Source organism: Bombina bombina, chromosome 2 (genome assembly GCF_027579735.1).
Source record: "Bombina bombina isolate aBomBom1 chromosome 2, aBomBom1.pri, whole genome shotgun sequence".
Lineage (NCBI taxonomy): Eukaryota > Metazoa > Chordata > Amphibia > Anura > Bombinatoridae > Bombina > Bombina bombina.
Window position 1 is genome coordinate 796389012 of NC_069500.1, and position 21944 is coordinate 796410955.

Sequence of the window (21944 nt, forward strand, 5' to 3'; positions counted from 1 at the left end):
ATTGCGAGCCTTCAGCCTTGCCGGAAACAGGAGTTAAGAAGAAGCGGTCATAAGACCGCTGTTCCTTAACTCGCCCACCACCTCTGAGGCAGCAGATAGCAATCAGCCTGATCGGATACGATCGGGTTGATTGACACACCCTGCTAGCGGCCGATTGGTCGTGAATGTGCAGGGGGCGGCATTTCACAAGCATTTCACTTGTCCATAAAGCAGTGTCCAGGTTAAAATCTTAAATTATTTAATGCCCCTGTTAATTCTCCTGGGTCACTCTCCCTCAGTCATTTTCTCTTCTTTGAAGCTCATGTTATTTATTAATCCCTCCACCCTCTCTGTGTTGCTTTTTATATATAATGATTCTGGGTTACCTATAACAATTTATTGTCTGGCTACCTTACTGTCTCTCCGCTAACAGCCCTGCCCTTATTTTTTATGCTTTCAACTTCCCCTGAAGCCTCAAAGGTTCGCCAACTTACTAACTCCTTTTACATTTCACAATGGTCTGATTCTCCAAGTTCCCCTTAAGGACACACACCTTATCTGATCTTTAGACCCCAATATTCTGTCCCTCACTTGACCAACTTCCCCCCATTTCTGCCTTCTGACCACCAGCTACTAACAAGCAGCATCACTACACTTACTGCTCTCCCAACTCACAACTTTCAGAAGACCTCTTCTCTCCACCATCTCACTTTATTTCATTCCTACGATGAGCAGTTCATCCCTCATTATAATTCCACAACAACGATGCCCCTCCCACTAAATGCCTGCAGCATTGGAGGAAAACTTCAGCTGACCTTCTGCACTACAAGTTTATCTTATGCTTCTACTCTAACCACATGTACCATTTTAAAGGGACAGTAAATGTTGTAGTCAATGTAACATTGGGTCATTGAGAAAGTGAGAACATACGAAATGCGTTTGACCTAATTTGTCTTGTACTTACTTTTACCTTGAGCACTGAATAAAGCCTAATTCTTTGGCATATACCCTGGCATCTTACTTTTAACCCAGATAGGAATCGTGCGTAAGGAACTGGATTTCTTCTTTGGTTTTGCTTTGGGAGTTAGTGGAGACTCCTGTTGTTCCTGGGCACTGGACTGTGGTGCTGCCGTTTCTGTGGGGACCACTGAGGCTGCGACAACAGTTCAGCGTGAGGAAGTTCAGCTGACGTTTCTGTGGGGACCGCTGAGGCTGTGACATCAGTTCAGTGTAAGAAAGTTCAGCGTTATCAGTAAGCAAGTGGAGCTGTGCACGGGAGCGGCAGACAGAGATTCGGAGAGCTTACCTTATTTTCCTTCCCTCCTACTAAATGCCTGCAGCATTGGAGGAAAACTTCAGCTGATCTTCTGCAGCTTTATCTTTAGTTTTACTCTAACCACATGTACCATTTTAAAGGGACAATAAATGTTGTAGCCAATGTAACATAGGGATAGCCCTCCATATGAAAATAGATTTTAAAATAACTAATTTAAGAGCTAAAACTATACCTACCTAATTAGCGAAGCCATCCTCTTCAGTGCTGCAGTTTTTTAAACAGAGGGTCTCAGGCTCTCTGTCAAATTACAGCATGCCCGATTATGCCATTCAACTACATGTAGCATGCTCCCATGCTAGGTAAAGCAGTTGACAGTAGTTGGCACGCTACATGTATTTGAATGACGCTATTGTGAGCGCTGTCATTTGATAGTGAGTCTATTTTAAAAATATATAACGCAGTAGGTGCGCACTCAATTCTTTTTAAACCATTTTAATATTAATCTGCAGTGCATACAGTCATAGTTAAATTTAAACCATAAAAGTAAAAAGTAGATACCTATATGTATAAATAGATATCAAAAAGTGACACAGGCAGCACTTGCAGTGAAAATAAAATGTCGCACTGAAGAGTATGGCTTCACTAAAAAAGTAAGTATAGTTTTAGCCTTTAAATTCATAATTTCCAAATTTCTTTTTATATGGAAGGCTATCCCAGTTACATAATTCTGCACATAGTGTAGAATGTATTTAACAACTGTCCATAACGTTTACATATCATGCTCTGTCTTCCTCCCACTACCTCCCCCACCTCTTGGCCCAGGACATTGTAAACATCACCAAAGAGTCTATTCAACATGGAACAACACCCTACCACAATAATGTCCATGTCAAAGATGTGACCACATGCAATCTTAGAAACTACGGTTTCTCAACTTTAGGGGGGTGGATTAAAATCACACCAGACTAATTTGACTGGGGTAATTGACATCCCCTGCTCTTGTGAAATTGGTTGCAGGAGGTGGGGTTCTATGGGCTCATCTTGATCTCAGTCAAAAACATTGTCAGTGTGGGCCATAATAAATGTAGCCTATGTGCATGACATAGGGTAGACATATAGGGGTAAATTTATCAATGTGCGAGCGGACATGACACGAAGTAGCATATAATGTCCACTGCACATCACTGCACATCAATAAATGCAGACAGCATATGCTGTCTGCATTTATCATTGCACCAGCAGTTCTTGTGAACTGCTGGTGCAATGTCGCCCCCTGCAGATTCAATCGGCCGCTAGCAGGGGGTGTCAATCAACCCGATCGTATTCGGTCGTGTTGATTTCTGTCCGCTACCTCAGAGCTTGATAAATATGCCCCTTTTGGTTTTTAATTTTCATTACATACCTTGAAATCTAAACATGGCTAATCAATTTTTAAGACATAACATTCGATGAAACACATTTCACTTATATTATCCAGCCAGTTTCATCTACTTCTCTATTATTCATTATCCCTCTCATATTTAACATGATTACGTTATTTTCAAATACATGTAATGGCTCTTTGCTTCTTAGCAGGCAGTCTGGAAAGGATGTAGAGGCAGTTTACATTTTCAAACAAACTTTATTAGTATATAAATGTGTCTGGTATAAATATGTATTCAGTGCATTCTGAGTAGCTCTGACTTTTTATTGTTTAACCAAATTAAAATAAAAATTAGTGTTCAGCAATGTGAGCTTCACGACGAGTTTGTTTTTTTTATATATTGTTTTATAATAAAAATGAATGAATAAAGAATAAAACACTTATTTTTTTTCTCTTCTCTTTAGGAAGTTTGAATTAATATTAAGAAGTGATGCAAGTGTGTTTGCAGATGATTTTGAAGTAATATCCAATGATAAATCTATACCAAAGGATATATCATTTGTATATTCTGGGGCACTGAAAGGTAAATATCAGGGAAATCCAAAAGTGATTATTAAAAAAAAATAATTGCAGTTTCTTAGATTTAATAAAGAAGTATCAAAGCAATTCATTGAGCTCTATTTATCAAGCTCCATAACCTGTCCGCCTGCTCTGAGGCGGCGGACAGAAATCAACCCGATCAAATACGATCGGGTTGATTGACACCCCCTGCTAGCGCCCAATTGGCCGCGAATCTGCAGGGGGTGGTATTGCACCAGCAGTTCACAAGAACTGCTGGTGCAATGATAAATGCTGAGAGCGTATGCTCTCTGCATTTATCGATGTGCAGCGGACATGGTTCGCTATAGCGGATCATGTCCGTCCGCACAATGATAAATGGACCCCATATACTTATACCTTGGAATGAACTTGCTTTTTTGCATTATTTTTGTTTCTTGAAATTATAATTCTATAAAAGGATTTGACATTTTACAAGTAGGGGCAGTGCATTTTCGTTTGTTTCCAGGTGTACAATTTGATTGACATTTATTTCAGAGAACCATAAATAATAGGGCAGATTTACCATTGTCCAGACTCACAAGGTTTAGCCTTTGATAAATCTGCCCTTATGTATTGCTCCACAGTTATAGTCCATTGAATAGTATAACCTTTAGTTAGAATATCTCAGCTGTCAAAAAAACACAAGATTAAAATATTTGTATAAAATGCACTGGTTTATAAGAATAAGAGCTTTCCATTGGCAGAGAAAATTCAGATTTAATTTAAATAAAGAAAAGAAGTGGAAAGGGTTGCAAGTATTTTTCTTATAACATAAGTAGAGAATGTTGTACAGAGTATACAGAGAAGTAATTTTTAATTTTCTGAATAGATGAGGATGGATCATATTGCTATGGTTCTATCATCAATGGCCATTATGAAGGGCTAATACAAACTAGCAATGGGACATTTTATGTGGAATATGAGAAGGATCATTATAATGGAACAACAGATTCATATATTTACCATGAGGCAGATATTGGTAAGTGCCAATTAATTCCATATATACTCATCCAATATCATGAGCATGTTCAAAAACAATCATAGAAATACTGATTAAGTAGAAGTCTCCAGAGCCTTTTAATAAATTACCATAGCAGCTAAAAACATTCTTAATACATTAACACCTAGTTTACTGCACAATCAAATTCCACAAACCATTTGCCTTATTTGGAAGAGCAAATCTGGAGCTTGCCATCGCCTTTTTGTTAACAAAACCTTTATTGTTTAGAAGGATTTCAGCTTATCACCTCTGCTGAGGCCATTCAGAGACAAATATGCAGCAGCATTAGGCTTATAAACTCTGCATGTGCTCTCCACTTCAATTTCAAAATTTAAACTGCAGGGAGAGAGTGTAAAAATGTAATCAGTGGCTCGTGCCCTTCAGATATTTTCGATTGATGTATTGTATAAGAACCAGATCTGTGCAAATCCAGATCTTAGAGTGGAAGATATCCAAAGGGCACGAGCCGCTGCTTATTTCCACATTCAGATCCTCACAAAGGAAATATCCTCACAATATTTACATATATACACTTTATATATATATACACTCCCAGTGAAATACCTTTCAACATGCAATATAATTTGTATTCCGTTTTTAATGTGTTTTGAATAGAAATACTTCACATTCCTATGTTCTTCACTTTTTCTCTCTCTTGTTATATTCTATATTTATCTGTATACACAATACACAAATATCTATCTAGCTATCTAGCTATCTGTCTATCTATAGCTATATTTGTATATATTCACCAGATATATGGTATATAGAAATATATATTTAAAAATAAAAAGAACATTCTCTTCTATGTGAAGAACATAGGAATGTAAAGTATTCCTAACACATTTTTGGATCAGATACAATCGGGTTGATTGACACCCCCTGCTAGCGGCCGCGAATCTGCAGGGGGCGGCATTGCATAAGCAGTTCACCAGAACTGCTTGTGCAATGCTAAATGCGATGTCTGTCAGATATGATCCGCTGTGCGGATCATGTCGGACAGACATTTGTTAAACCGGCCCCATATTCTTAGATAAATATTAAGATAAAACTCAACGATACATGGAAGTCACAATTAAACTTTCGAGATTCATATAAAATATACAATTATGAAAAAACTTGTCCAATTTAATTATTTTTATTAAATGTGCTTATCTCTTGACATCCTGTGTTAAAACAGCACCTTTCCTAGAGAACATAATCATAATTCTTTAGAAAAATGTATTGAATAATTTTTCTACAAAATTTTCCATTAAAATCTATAAGGGTTTTGGTAGAAAAAACCCTGATAAACCTTTTCTAAATGATTGTGATCAACCCTATTATAGTGCTTTAGGCACGTGCACGTTAATTAGCCTATCTCAGTATGCCCTGTATGCCCTCATAAGTTAAGTTTCAACCAAAAATACCAAGAGGAAAATTTGATGATGGAAGCAATTAAAGGACCACTCAAGTTAATATTAAACTTTCATGATTCAGATAGAGCACACAATTTTAAACAACTTTCCAATTCACTTTCCTTTTCTGAGGCACCGGCTCCTACTGAGCATGTGCAAGATTCACAGAATATATATATCTATGCATTTTTTGATTGGCTTATGACTGTCACATGATTCAGTGGGAAGGGAAATAAAACTAACCTTGAAATTTGTCAGAAAAAAATCTACTGCTCATTTGAAATTCAAAACTAAATGCTTTTGCATTGTCTGTTTTTTATGCGTTTATCGATTATGATATTCTGCTGTGTTTAGCAGTCCTTTAAAGGGACATTAAACCCAATTTTTTTCTTTCATGATACAGATAGAGAATACCATTTTAAACAACTTTCTAATTTACTTCTATTATCTAATTTGCTTCATTCTCTTGATATCCTTTCCTGAAAAGCATATCTAGATAGGTTCAGTACCTTCTGATTGGTGGCTGCACATAGATGCCTCATGTGATTGGCTCACCCATGTGCATTGCAATTTATTTAACAAAGGATATCTAAAGAATGAAGCAAATTAGATAATAGAAGTAAATTGGAATGTTGTTTAATATTGTTTTCTCTGTCTGAAGTATGAAATATAGTGATGTCGCGAACATAAAAATTTGGGTTCGTGAACGGCCAACGCGAATTTCCGCAAAAGTTTGCGAACGGGCGAACCGGGCGAACCGCCATTGACTTCAATGGGCAGGCGAATTTTAAAACCCACAGGGACTTTTTCTGGCCACAATAGTGATGGAAAAGTTGTTTCAAGGGGACTAACACCTGGACTGTGGCGTGCCGGAGGGGGATCCATGGCAAAACTCCCATGGAAAATTACATAGTTGATGCAGAGTCTGGTTTTAATCCATAAAGGGCATAAATCACCTAACATTCCTAAATTGTTTGGAATAACGTGCTTTAAAACATCAGGTATGATGTTGTATCGATCAGGTAGTGTAAGGGTTACGCCCGCTTCACAGTGACAGACCAAACTCCGCATCGGGTACAACATCATCATCATCACACCGTACGTCCATGTGTGTAATGCTGCCTGACTGAGACATATCCCTGTTATCTACATCCCCTGGCAATAATGGTTGTGCATCACTCATTTCTTCCAACTGATGTGTAAATAACACCTCTGACAGATCAAGTGAAGCGGCTGTGGTGCTAGTGTTGGTGGTGGCGGCAGGCGGGCGAGTGATAACTTGAGAGGTGCCCGAAGCTAAGCTGGAGGAGGATGGTGCGTCAAGGTTCCGAGCAGAAGCTGTAGAAGATTGGGTGTCCTGTGTTAGCCAGTCAACTATGTCCTCAGAATCAGAAATGTTCGAGTTGAGGGTATGTGGCCTCTGAACACTGGGCATTATTCTAGGGCCAGAGGGAATCACAGCACCACGACCATGACGGCCCCTGCGGGGTGGCCTGCCTCTGCCTGTCATTTTTTTTTCGATTAGTGGTACTATGCGTGCAAGCTACTGTGACAACAGATATGAGTGGCACTGTACACTGGCAGAAGTTGGCAGAGTAGACGCTGTAGGCCTGACACACACTCTTGCAGACAACTAACTGCTATTCAATCTATTACAATCAAAATTGTATTTTTTTTTTAATGTACACTACTGTTACACCAGATATGAGTTGCACTGGTGTGACACTGTGCCCTGGCAGGCCCTGAAAAATCTGTTACACATCTACAACCACCAAAAAACAACCATGCTAAATAGTTTCTAAATTTTGTCCTGAGTTTAGAAATACCCAATGTTAACATGTTCTTTGCTTTTTTTGCAAGTTATAGGGAAATAAATACAAGAAGCACTTTGCTATTTCAAAACCACTTTTTTTTCAAAATGAGCGCTAGTTACATTGGAACCCTGATATCTGTCAGGAATACCTGAATATCCCTTGACATGTATATATTTTTTTTAGAAGACATCCCAAAGTATTGATCTAGGCCCATTTTGGTATATTTCATGCCACCATTTCACCGCCAAATGCGATCAAATAAAAAAAAATTGTTCACTTTTTCACAAACTTTAGGTTTCTCACAGAAATTATTTACAAACAACTTATGCAATTATGGCATAAATGGTTGTAAATGCTTCTCTGGGATCCCCTTTGTTCAGAAATAGCAGACATATATGGCTTTGGCGTTGCTTTTTGGTAATTAGAAGGCTGCTAAATGCCACTGCACACCACATGTGTTTTATGCCCAGCAGTGAAGGGGTTAATTAGGGAGCATGTAGGGAGCTTGTAGAGTTAATTTTAGCTTAAGTGTAGTGTAGTAGACAACCCAAAGTATTGATCTAGGCCCATTTTGGTATATTTCATGCCACCATTTCACTGCCAAATGCGATCAAATTAAAAAAAAAGTTACATTTTTCACAATTTTAGGTTTCTCACTGAAATCATTTACAAACAGCTTGTGCAATTATGGAACAAATGGCTGTAAATGCTTCTCTGGGATCCCCTTTGTTCAGAAATAGCAGACATATATGACTTTGGCATTGCTTTCTGGTAATTAGAAGGCAGCTAAATGCTGCTGCGCATCACACGTATATTATGGTTAGCAGTGAAGGGGTTAATTAGGTAGTTTGTAGGGAGTTTCAGGGTTAATTTTAGCTTTAGTGTAGAGATCAGCCTCCCACCTGACACATCAGACCCCCTGATCCCTCCCAAACAGCTCCCTTCCCTCCCCCACCCCACAATTGTCCCGTCATCTTAAGTACTGGCAGAAAGTCTGCCAGTACTAAAATAAAAGGTTTTTAAAAAAATGTAAAAAATTTTTTATAGCATATTTACATATGCTGTGGTGTAGCATCCCCCCCCCTTAGCTCCCAACCTCCCTGATACCCCCCAAAACAGCTCTCTAACCCTCCCCATCTGCCTTATTGGCGGCCATCTTGGGTACTGACAGCTGTCTGCTATTATTTCACAGTCAAAAAAGTGTTGTTTTTTTAAATGTACACTACTGTTACACCAGATATGAGTGGTGGCACTGGGCAAGTGGGCACAGTATACTCTGTGAGCCTGACACACACGCTGGCAGGCAGGCAAGCAACTGCAATTAGATTACACAGGAAAAAAAAAAAAAAAAGCAGACTGATGTTCTAGCCCTAAAAAATGGCTTTTTGGGGTGCTGTCCTTACAGCAGAGATCAGATGAGTCCTTCAGGACTGTAGTGGACACTGAATACACTAGCCTAGCTATCAATTTCCCTATTAAATCAGCAGCAGCTACACTGTCCCTCCTCTCACTAAGAATGCAGCTTCCAAATGAATCTAAAATGGATGCTGTCCAGGAGGTGGGAGGGTCTGGGAGGGAGTGTCTGCCGCTGATTGGCTGTAATGTGTCTGCTGACTGTGAGGTAAAGGGTCAAAGTTTACTCAATGATGACGAATAGGGGGCGGATCGAACATTGCATATGTTCGCCCGCCGCGGCGAATGTGAACATGCTATGTTTGCCGGGAACTATTCGCCGGCGAACTATTCGCAACATCACTAATGAAATACTTTTTTGGGGGTTTAATGTCCCTTTAAGTATGCTCTCTTTGAATTAGGAAGGTTTATTTTAAGATAAAGTCAAACTTAGAAAGCTGAGTATTTGAGATTTCAATATATTTTAGCAGGTATTTGCTGGATGGATATGACATTTCTCTGCATTAATACAACAAGCAACCTCTTCTAAGGCAAACATTATTACTCTCTAACTGGTGTTTATAGACTTAAATCATACATTTGAATACACTGAATCCATAATTTTGTTGTTTAATAACAAAAGCAAAAAGTTCTAAATTAAGGCAATCTGATATCACATAATTATTGATTTCAACATACCTTTGTTTTTCAGACTATTCCCTTATGAAAGATGTGCAGTTTATTCATTTGGCTTCCAAACCAAGTGAGCTTGTAGAAAAAATGAAATTGGATGCAAAGGTAGATTGTAATTTAATAACATACCATGTTTAAAATGATCTTTTATTGAAGATATAGGGAACATAAAGTCATGGAAAACATTAAGGGCCAGATTAGGAGTAGCACGTTAACATTTACGCGTTAGCGAAAAGGGGTTTAACGCGGGTGATTGTGAGCATCCAGTTTACCGCTCATATTACAAGTTGAAAGTAAACGAGTGGGGAAAAAAATCCTAAAAATATATTACTAGGAACATGCTAGAAGCCCCCCAACATTAGAGACATAGGCCTCTAGTTATCAAGCCGTCAACCGCAAATACGCTGGAATTCTGCAGCGTATTTGTGGTGAGGCTGATTCGCTGTAGTTATCAAGCCCTACAGCCCGGCAAAAGTAGAATTTAGTGACGTAACATACGATCCGCCGGACTCAGTCCGACACAGATTGATGGTTACGTCACTACAGATGTTCCGAATGCAAGTTTGGCACAATCTGACTACTTTTGCTAGTTATCAAAGAACTAGCAGGTACGCTCGCCACTATTCCGGGCCAGTGTACCTGGTTTTCAATCCGCTGCCCTGGAGGCGGCAGATCCCATAGGAATCAATGGGAGTCTGACAGCAGCGAGAGCTCATGTTCGCTGCTGCCCGATATTCCATTGATTTCTATGGGAAGTGTCTGCACCTTACACCCTAACATGTACCCGAGTCTAAACACCCCTAATCTGCCCCCCCTACACCGCTGCCACCTACTTTATACTTATTAACCCCTAATCTGCCGCCCTGACACCGCCGCCACCTACATTATACGTATTAACCCCTAAACTGCAGCTCACGGACTCCGCCGTCACCTATATTATACTTATTAACCCCTAATCAGATGCCCCCTATACCGCTGCCACCTACATAAAGTTATTAACCCCTCTCCTGCCGATCCCAGACCCCGCCCGCAAATAAATTAATTGTTTAATCCCTAAACCGCCGCACCCGGAGCCTTCCGCCACCTACATAATATTTATTAACCCCTATCCTGCCCCCCCTACACCGCCGCCACCTACAGTACATTGATTAACCTCTAATCTACCCCCCCCCCTACACCGCCGCCACTATATTAAATTAATTAACCCCAAAACCTAAGTCTAACCCTAACACCCCCCTAACTTAAATATTATTTAAATTAATCTAAATAAATATTCCTATTATTAAATAAATTAATCCTATTTAAAACTAAATACTTACCTATAAAATAAACCCTAATATAGCTACAATAGAATTAATAATTACATTGCAGCAATTTTAGGGTTTATTTTTATTTTACAGGCAACTTTGTATTTATCTTAATTAGGTACAATAGCTATTAAATAGTTAATAACTATTTAATAGCTACCTAGTTAAAATAATTACAAAATTACCTGTAAAATAAATCCTCACCTAAGTTACAATACACCTAACACTACACTATCAATAAATTAATTAAATTAATTAACTACAATGATCTAAAATAAAATACAATTAAATAAACTAAACTATATTACAAAAAACAAACACTAAATTACAAAAAATAAAAAAATATTACAAGAAGTTTAATCTAATTACACCTAATCTAAGCCCCCTAATAAAATAAAAAAGCCCCCCAAAATAATAAAATTCCCTACCCTAAACTAAATTACAAAAGTAACCAACTCTTTTACCAGCCCTTAAAAGGGCTTTTTGCGGGGCATCGCCCCAAAGTAATCAGCTCTTTTACCTGTAAAAAAAAAGTAATACAATACCCCCCTTCCCAACATTAAAATCCACCACCCACACACCCCTACTCTAAAACCCACCCGATCCCCCTTAAATAAACCTAACACTACCCCATTAAAGATCACCCTACCTTGAGCTGTCTTCCCCCAACCGGGCCGAACTCTTCATCCGATGCGGGCACAAGTGGTCCTCCAGTCGGGCAGAAGTCTTCATCCGATCGGCACAGAAGAGGTCCTCCATCCGGCAGAAATCTTCATCCAAGCAGCATCTTCTATCTTCATCCTTCCGGCGATGAGCGGCTCCATCTTGAAGACCTCCGGCGCGGAACATCCATCTCTGCTGACAACTACCCAACGAATGACTGGTCCTTTAAATGATGTCATCCAAGATGGCATCCCTCGAATTCCGATTGGCTAATAGGATTCTATCAGCCAATCGGAATTAAGGTAGGAAAAATCTGATTGGCTGATGCAATCAGCCAATCGGATTGAAGTTCAATCCGATTGTCTGATCCAATCAGCCAATAGAATTGACGTTGCATTCTATTGGCTGATCCAATCAGCCAATCAGATTGAACTTCAATCCGATTGGCTGATTACATCAGCCAATCAAATTTTTCCTACCTTAATTCCGATTGGCTGATAGAATCCTAGATGAAGATTTCTGCCGGATGGAGGACCTCTTCTGCGCCGATCGGATGAAGACTTCTGCCCGGCTGGAGGACCACTTGTGCCCGCATCGGATGAAGAGTTCGGCCCGGTTGGGTGAAGACGGCTCAAGGTAGGGTGATCTTCAATGGGGTAGTGTTAGGTTTATTTAAGGGGGGATCGGGTGGGTTTTAGAGTAGGGGTGTGTGGGTGGTGGGTTGTAATGTTGGGGGGTATTGTATTGCTTTTTTTTTTTACAGGTAAAAGAGCTGATTACTTTGGGACAATGCCCCGCAAAAAACCCTTTTAAGGGCTGGTAAAAGAGCTGATTACTTTTGTAATTTAGTTTAGGGTAGGGAATTTTATTATTTTGGGGGGCTTTTTTATTTTATTAGGGGGCTTAGATTAGGTGTAATTAGATTAAACTTCTTGTAATATTTTTTTATTTTTTGTAATTTAGTGTTTTTTTTTTTTTTAATATAGTTTAGTTTATTTAATTGTATTTTATTTTAGATCATTGTAGTTAATTAATTTATTGATAGTGTAGTGTTAGGTGTATTTGTAACTTAGGTTAGGATTTATTTTACAGGTAATTTTGTAATTATTTTAACTAGGTAGCTATTAAATAGTTATTAACTATTTAATAGCTATTGTACCTAGTTAAAATAAATACAAAGTTGCCTGTAAAATAAAAATAAACCCTAAAATAGCTACAATGTAATTATTAATTATATTGCTGCTATCTTAGGGTTTATTTTATAGGTAAGTATTTAGTTTTAAGTAGGATTCATTTATTTAATGATAGGAATATTTATTTAGATTAATTTAAATAATATTTAAGTTAGGGGGGGTGTTAGGGTTCGACTTAGATTTTGGGGTTAATTCATTTAATATAATGGCGGCGATGTAGGGGGGTAGATTAGGGGTTAATCAATGTACTGTAGGTGGCGGCGGTGTAGGGGGGGCAGGATAGGGGTTAATAAATGTAATGTAGGTGGCGGAGGGCTCCGGGTGCAGCGGTTTAGGGGTTAAACAATTAATTTATTTGCGGCGGGGTCCGGGATCGGCAGGATAGGGGTTAATAACTTTATGTAGGTGTCGGCGGTATAGGGGGCAGCAGATTAGGGGTTAAAAGGTATAATGTAGGTGGCGGCGGGGTCCGGGAGCGGCAGTTTAGGGGTTCATATATTTATTATAGTGGCGGCGGGATCCAGGAGCGGCGGTTTAGGGGTTAATATATTTATTATAGTTGTGGTGGGGTCTGGGAGCGGTGGTTTAGGGGGTAATAAGTTTATTTAGGTGCGGGGGGCTCCGGGAGCGGCGGTTTAGGGGGAAAAACTGTATAGTATAGTGTGGGTGCTTAGTGACAGGTTGGCAAGAAAGCTGCGAAGAAGTCGATGAGCAGCGAGATCGATGACTGTCAGTTAACAACAGTCCGCTGCTCATCACTCCGTACTTGGTGCGCGGCTTCTTGACAGCTTTCTTGATAACTTTGGTGAACGTATTCAGGTCCGCGGCAGCGATGTTAGGCGAGCGTATTGGGCCGGCGAATGCAGCAAAATACGGAGCTTCATAACTAGAGGCCATAGAGGAAACTTAACTATTAATGCAATTAGGTAAGGCTGCTAATAACAGTGCTGTAATTACCTACCCTGAAATAAACTGGGCCAATGAATCTAGTAATACAGTTAAGGGAGATAGATTTTTAAATGTTCTCATAGATAACTTCTTGTCACAATTAATAGAGGAGCCAACTAGGAATAAAGCTATATTGGATTTAATTCTATCAAAAGATACAGATACAGTATTGGGCCAGATTCTGAGTTGAGTGACACACGCTCAAAAACCTTACTTCTAGCAGAGTTAGCGCTCAAGCGGAGCGTTACATACTGATCCACTTGTAATCTGGCCCTAAATGCTTTAACGATTGAGCATCTATCATTCATGGGCCATATTTAGCGTATCAAGGGTTTTTATGCTGCCTTCAGCATAACTGGGCAATAAACAGATATTGGTTGTTCTCAAGCATACCCACAGCAATATGGAGTCATTCAAGGGTGCACACATTTGAAAAGCAGTCAAAAACACAAGGTCAATGAGGGACTTCTGTCTTCATTAAGTATACTATTTTGCAGTAAAAAAACAATTTCATTAGTGGTAAATTAACTTTCTATAGGTCTGTGGAAAAAGGCGCTCTGGGGTTTTTAATATACAAACAAACCTCCCATATGTGCTATAGTATTGCATATGGAAAGTGAAAATGTTCACTAAAGAGACTAGGGAAAAGTAAAATCAGAATTCAATTGTCTATAATGAAATTATTTTATTCTAGTAGACAGTTTGTATTTTAAAAAGATAATAGTTTTAAGTTATTGATTTTTTCTTCTTCATAAAGGAGCAATCTGTAGAAAGAACTAAAAGAAGTGTGGATTTGTCCCGTACAACATGTATGCTTTACCTGACAGCTGACTATTTATTTTACCAAACATTTGGAAGTGTTGCACAAGTGATTTCACAGGTAATAAATTATTATTTCTATATTACTTTATTTTACTAAATTAAAAATAATAATATATAATAATTATATATATATATTTATATACTGTATATATTGGCAATGTTAAAAGGTTGAATGGAAAAAATAGATTTGAAGAGTATAAAACTACTAATTTATTTTTTTTCACATTTGAGAATTTTCTTTTTATTCTTTTATGTCCCTTTAAGCTTTTCACAAAATACAAATTAAATGAATCGCATAAAGATTTTCAGCGCAAATTTTTTATTTTTTTTATTTGTTATTTTTATTGACAATGTTGGTGATAACAAACAATCTTTTCTGGTCATCAACATATCATAACAGTGAAGCATAAAAGTGCAATGCAGCAATTTTGGGTTGGTGTCCATAGTACTGACTTTCATCAAGAGTAAAGCTAGGTCATCTTCCCATGTCCAAGTTCTTCCCATGATCCTTTATTGCAAGCTGGATAGGAAGGGTGATCGCTAGCTCCAGTGGGATATGTACCAGTCACAGTCCCATTTAATAGGAAATAACCAAAGGGGGGGTATAACAATATAACAAACAAACTGAAAGAATAAGAATTAACATTTGACTCTGTAAAATATCTTCATTTTCAAATTTAAGTCCTAATACTTAAGCTCACATTAATACTGTGCAAACTATAATCTGCAAGATAGGCAACTATTCGGTGCATCTCATCACATGAATAGGGTGTGTATATTGTGTCAACTCTTTGGTCTACTGATCACATCCAATGGTATCAGCGTGCCTGTGGCTCTCTGCCTCTAGTGCAAAAGGTATCTGAGGGGCTACTGTGGTCTATAGGGCATCTGTGTTGTGGAGTGACTCCTGCCAGATGAACTTAGCGTTTAAGAAAGTGTCCATTTTATTGCGGCAGAGGTAGCCGTATTGTTCTAAAGATAGCTGTTCTTCTACCTCATCTAACCACATTGTTTTAGAGAAAGTCATGGTTTTTTTCCAGTGGCGAGCTATTAATTTCCTTGCACTGTTGAGACCTATCTGTAGCACTAATAATTTTAGGCAGCATGTCAATTTGGGAAGGTCATTCAATAGGGCTATATTTGGGCTTAGTGTGAGTTCAGTAGAGATGCTCTGCTTAAAATGCAGTTCCACTGCGTTCCAAAGTGGACGAATTCTAGGGCACTGCAACCACATATTTATTAAACTACCATGTCCACCACAACCTCTCCAACACCTATCTGATGTATTTGGGTAAATGCTATTTAGCCTTGATGGAGTTAAAGGGACAGTCAAGTCCAAAAAAACTTTCATTTTTCAAATAGGGCATGTAATTTTAAACAACTTTCCAATTTACTTTTATCAACAATTTTGCTTTGTTCTCTTGGTATTCTAGTTGAAAGCAAACCTAGGAAGGCCCATATGATAATTTCTAAGCCCTTGAAGGCCGCCTCTATTTTATTTACTTTTCACAGCAGGGGAGAGCAATCTCATGTAGGCCATATAGATAGCATTGTTATCACGCTCATGGCTAGTGGCAGACACTGCTCTAATTGGCTAAAATGCAAGTCAATAGATAACTAAAAGTCATGTGATTAGGGGCGGTCAGAAGCTGCTTAGATACAAGTTAGTCACAGAAGTAAAAAGTGTATTACTATAACAGTGTTGGTTTTGCAAAACTGGGGAATGGGTAATAAAGGGATTATCTATCTTTTTAAACAACAAAAATTTTGGTGTTGACTGTCCCTTTAAGTACCAGCGAAGGAGAATTTTAAAATTAAGTTCTAATATCACTGCTGATGTCGAGGATTTCTTGATTGATCTAAAAATATTAGCCCAACTATCTTGTTCTATGCGATTTGCTAGGTCTAAATTCCATTTAGTGGTATATGGTGGCAGAGAGTCAGTATGGTTCTTAATGAGGAGTTTACGGGATATGGACAATGTACCAAACAATGCTTATACATCTATTCTTTAAAAAAAGAAACAAAATGGTAGATTAGACAAAGCTTTGAGAAACATCAGATTGATGTTTGATATTCCATGGGAGATACTATACCTGGATAGTTGCTGATTCACCAGTGTAGACAGCAGGGCAAGTGACACATAGTTTTATTTTCATCAAATGTTTAGTGGATATTAATTACTAAAAGCAATTTTAAGGCTTTGATAGAAAAATAAATACTCTATTGTTATTGATAATTTTATATTTTGGTCTTCAAGCTACATTAAATCATTCTTGTGACAAATTAATTTTAGATAGAAATAAGAGATGTAAACCTAGCTAGTATATTTATCTTATATTGCAATAATTACCAATCTATGTCCCCCAGTTCACATATATGGGGGCCCCAGTACAGGTGGTTAATAAATAGATAAGCCAACTGGATTGTGCTCAAGGATATCTCTAAATCAAGGCAGTTAAGAGGGGAAATCATTTATCTAAATGTTTTAGCATTTGTGTTCAAGTTACTCCAAAAGGATAGGCTATACTAAAGTTTGAGGAGTAAAAATAAGAAATATGACAAAGCTTTAACCCCTTGGGTGCAGTGCATTGCTTAGAATGTGTCACAGACCTCTTCACCAGCCAAGGGGTTACTGCTTTAAGTGATTCAGGTCTAGGGGAAATCAGTTGTGTAATGTTGAGGTGCCACTAGTATTTAATGAGATTTTCTTCAGTTGTTATTACCATTCTAAAGATCTGCTAAGAAGTTTTTTTAGTTTTTTAATACAAAGGGGAATTTCTAGTATACAACAAAAAAACACTATTAGGTCCCAAAATAAAGTTCCCCATATAAATGTATTAGTAAGAATAGTGTGCTTGTAATTAAACTGTACACCAATACACCTTCATTATAGTATCCACAGATACTGTGTGTTGCTATTTACTCAATCATGTTCATACCCACCAATCAGCAGCTTCAACATATTCAAAAAGAGACAATCTTGGAGTACAGCATGCTGTTTTTAATAATACATTTAAAAGGGAAACTAATTAATAAATTCTAATGGGGCCCGACAGCCTTGTTCTATTTTATCAGACAATATCCCTTTAAAAATGATTTAAATAGTGTCTGTGTGATTTTAACATATGTTTATCAAATCACATAAAATTCATAAACATTACATTTTCACATATTCCTTTTAATTTAATAAAAATAGAATGTAAGTTTTATTATAATAAAGGACATGTGTAAAGTGAGTTATTTTTTATTTTAGGATATCATGCTTTTTTATTTTCATATACTTTCACAGATTGCTGGATATATGAAAGCTGTAAATGCAATATATGAGAAAGTAGACTTTGATGGCATCAAGAATATCAACTTTAAAGTAAAAATGCTAAACGTGAGTACAAAATGATTTTGCAGTCTCTATCTATCTATCTATCTATCTATCTTTAACTAACTGTGCATTTGAATACTGTTCAGTTGATAAGCTAGTAGAGATAGTGGGGTCAATTCCAGTCTCTCCAATACCATTTATGGGTGATTTTCTAGATACCAATCCATGTTTTGCAAGTGCTAAGATCCAAATAGAACATCAACCATACAATGCATGGACACCAATGGCTTCAGCGATTGCAATCCTTCCAACCACAGGTTTTACACTTTATTTAAAAAAACAAAATGGACACATCGAATTCAGCACACAAAGGGTGTTGATAAAGTGAAATTTTTTTAAACATGTTTGACAATGTTCCAAGACATAATTTTACGTTCATATATCAATATATGGTCTATATTCATTAAACCTAAATTTAGCACTAAAAAACCCCCAAGATTTACAGTATCTAGAACCTCATGTTTCCATCTTCTTACAATAATAGATATTTGCCAGAGCCAAACCTCTTTCTGTACAGTGAGGTTTGGAACTGTGCTATACTTGGCAATATTTTAAATCTCATCAGTTAGTGGTTTCATGAATTGCAGTATAACATTTGTAGTTGTAATAACTTTATTCTTATGGAAATTAATATCCTGCAATATTCTTCTTGACTATACATTAAAATCTCACCAAAATGGAAAACAAGGTTTTCTTAATCAATGAGCAATTAATTAAAAAATAATTTTAACATATTAAAAGTTTTAAAAAACATCACTGATCAACCATGCCCAATATACCCATCATGCCCATAAACAAATCTCATTCAGATTGTTTAACACAACTCTATTCAACTGCAAAACCCACACAGACCCCATTGACACATTACCCCATTGACACATTTAGAATTTCAGTGATCTCATTATTGGAAGTTATGAGTGCTGTGTTGGCAAAATGGAGATAAAATCTTGTGTGGGTCAAAAATATTGGCTGTATTTGATTGTGATCCAATTTGTTATTGGGAAAAAAATACAAAACTGTTTTATTTTTCCAAAGTCTAAAAACAAACCCTGAAAAGATTGTGATCAAGCCTAAAATTTGATATGAGAATTTCGGTCTCCTCTCTGTAATGAGTAAAAAGAATATTCATAGTGTTTCCACATCAATGTAATATATTGTATCTCTGAGTTTTATCTTTCTGGATGAATATATTGTCAACAGGAATTCTAAATTTTGTTTCATAGTTTCACAAAGATCTATTTATTTAAACAGACTGATAAACTATATATCTATGCACTGCAAAGACTACATTGAAGTGCAGCAATGTTCGGTTTACTATCATTTTAATGCCCCTTTAAATGGACGTGAAAATCAAAAGAAAGCTTTTTATGTTTTGGATAGAGCATGACATTTTAAGAAACTTTTTAATTTACAGTTTTTTATTTGACTTTGTTCTCTTGTTATCCTTTTTAAAAGCTTACCTAGGAATGTTTGGGAGCAGCAGTGCACTACTAAGAGCTAGCTAGTGATTGGTGGTCACACACACATGCCTCTTGTCATTGGCTCATCAGATGTGTATAGGTAGGTTCTAGTAGTGCATTGTTGCTCTAGACCTAAATGTAAATAGGTTTTTAACCTCTTTGCACACCTAGTCATATACAAGTTATATACAAGCAAAAGGCTAATAATAAAATGCTCTAACACAGCTGACACAGTTGCGTGCATTTTGTATGTGCTATCCATTTTACACTATAATCTTATGGATTCAACAGATAATCGAGGAGAATGAACCTTCTAATTACATGAATCCTGCTTTTATTGGCCCAGAACATCTTCTGACGCTACACTCAGAGACCAATTGGAATAAATATTGTCTTTCATACTTGATAACAGACCGAGATTACAGTGGCACTCTTGGCATCGCATGGGATGGAAGAACAGGTACAGGTGCAAGTTAGTGATATTAACGTAGATATATTATTGAAAATCATATAATACATCGGACGGGAGCAAATTAAAGGGACATTAAAGTCAAAATTACACTTTCACGTTTTGACAGAGCATGCTGATCAAAAAACATTTTTTCATTTACTTCTATTATAAAATTTAGGATTTTTTCACAACCATGAGCTTGCTTTTGGCACACAATGGACCTTGGCTGTTAACTGTCAGTGTATTTTTTCTAGTGATCACAATCCTAAATGCTTTTGCCATTAACATCATTAAAAGCTTGACATTTTTACCACATGGTAAGAACACAAAATTGTTATCTCTGTTTATAATCTACTAATTTCATAATTAAAAAATTAAAAAAATGGGCAGATTTAACGTCAAACACAATGTTGACTTTGTGGATATAGCGATTATATCACAGGTTAAGGAATCTGTATGTTGATTGATCCTTTTTTATAGTGTGTAGTGATGCTAATAGGTGAAATGTGCAGTTAACGTGTTGTGCTCCAAAACCATAGAGATCCTTATGCATGTCTGTTTAATGGATTTGAGCAGGGGCATTATGGGTACAGTGGGCATGTGTGTTGTTGAGTTTTTGAGCTTGCTAATTTATATTACTGTAAAGGCATAGGACGATTTTTCTCTAAACTGAAAATGAAAAAAGTGTGCTTATAATCAATGAAAATGTCTGATTGTAATTGTGTCAACATTAAAAACAAATAATAGATTTTGACCAACCCCTTACTTTGTTCCCTTGGTATCCTTTGCTGAATATAATACCTACATGTTTTGAGATCTGTATAGCAGCAGTGTTTGCAACAATGTTTTGGGTAACAATGTACATGTAGTGCTCAAGACAAGTTAATGCTGCAGAGCCTAGCTAGGTTTACTCTTCAACACATCAAGAGAATAGTACATTTATTAACATAAATGGAAAGTTAAAATTAACAAATTTATTAAGCAAACTGAAAAAAAAATACTCTACTGTGGGCAGATATTTAAGTTCATTTTGCTGCTCCTCAACCCAAGGCTGTGTGTATGGGTGCATTATCATCTTGAAAAATTGCATCATTGTTGGGAAACAACATTTGGACCATAGGATGCATCGGAATCCCTTGAATGTCTAAGAACTTGCTCGCAGTAACTCAACCATTTAGTATAATGATTTGGCCAGCCGAATATCAAGATATGGCTGCCCAAATCATCACAGATCCACCCCTATCTTTTGGAACCTGATAGTTTGAGTTGTACACTTCCTTGGGGGTTCTCCATATACAAACCAGAACTGCTGTTAGGAATAATGTAAATGTCAAGTCTTCATCCATCCAGGTTTTATGATCATGACACCATCTTTTTCGCATTACATTGTTGGTGTATGTGAATAAATGTTTAGAAATTGCCTGGATGCTGTCTTTGTGAAGATCTCTGTGGACTGTTTTTGTGAAAACAGTTTCTTCAAGGTGGATATTAAGTTCTGCTGTCACTTTTTCTGCAGTAGTTCTGTGTTGTTTGAGCACATCCTTCATTTTCTGTTTTTGTGTACAATTATTTTTCACTGATGAAGTCTCGTTATACTTTGTGTACGCAGTCACAACTCTGCAGACTGTTGCTCTTGAAATACCATGGTTACAGAAGCTCCTGATAAACAGGCTCCCACTATCTATCTTCTTTAGAAGTCTGACAAGTGACCAATTTTTACAATAGCTTGTAGAAACCATTGTAGAACACAACTTGTACCACACTGGCATACAACCTAGAGAATATAAACAAAGAAAAGATAATCACATTTGTTTTTTTTCACTGTAGCCTACACAAATAATATTATCCCCTATAATAATGCTGTTCAAATTATTTTGTTCAACCCTTATATATACACACACATGTATGGGTGTGTTATATATATATATATATATATATATATATATATATATATATATATATATATATATATATATATATATATATTGTGATAGAGAACAGGGAATTGTGAGTGACCAGGTTTATATTTCTCCTACTATGTTGAAATGTGTATTTGATTTATAAACCCCAGGGAAATGTATTGTATAAAATGTGGTGAGGAATGAAGCTGCTGTATTTTTGGGTCCCTGGGGTGGAACATTGGAGAGAGGGCGGGCCAGTGTTCTACTCCTCAGTTTACACATAGCTGAAAGTGAAGAATAAGG

The 21944-nt window shown here is 37.1% G+C and overlaps 1 protein-coding gene across 1 annotated transcript in view; it reads left to right on the forward strand.

Moving 5' to 3' along the window:
- The window catches only part of LOC128648022 (disintegrin and metalloproteinase domain-containing protein 10-like), a 140100-nt gene that overhangs the window by 22711 nt on the left and 95445 nt on the right, over nt 1–21944 (forward strand). Inside the window, exons 3-8 of the mRNA XM_053700709.1 lie at nt 3083–3201; nt 4048–4197; nt 9534–9619; nt 14383–14505; nt 17740–17832; nt 19581–19749. Coding sequence (XP_053556684.1) covers nt 3083–3201; nt 4048–4197; nt 9534–9619; nt 14383–14505; nt 17740–17832; nt 19581–19749 — 740 coding nt within the window. The remainder of the gene's footprint in view (nt 1–3082; nt 3202–4047; nt 4198–9533; nt 9620–14382; nt 14506–17739; nt 17833–19580; nt 19750–21944) is intronic.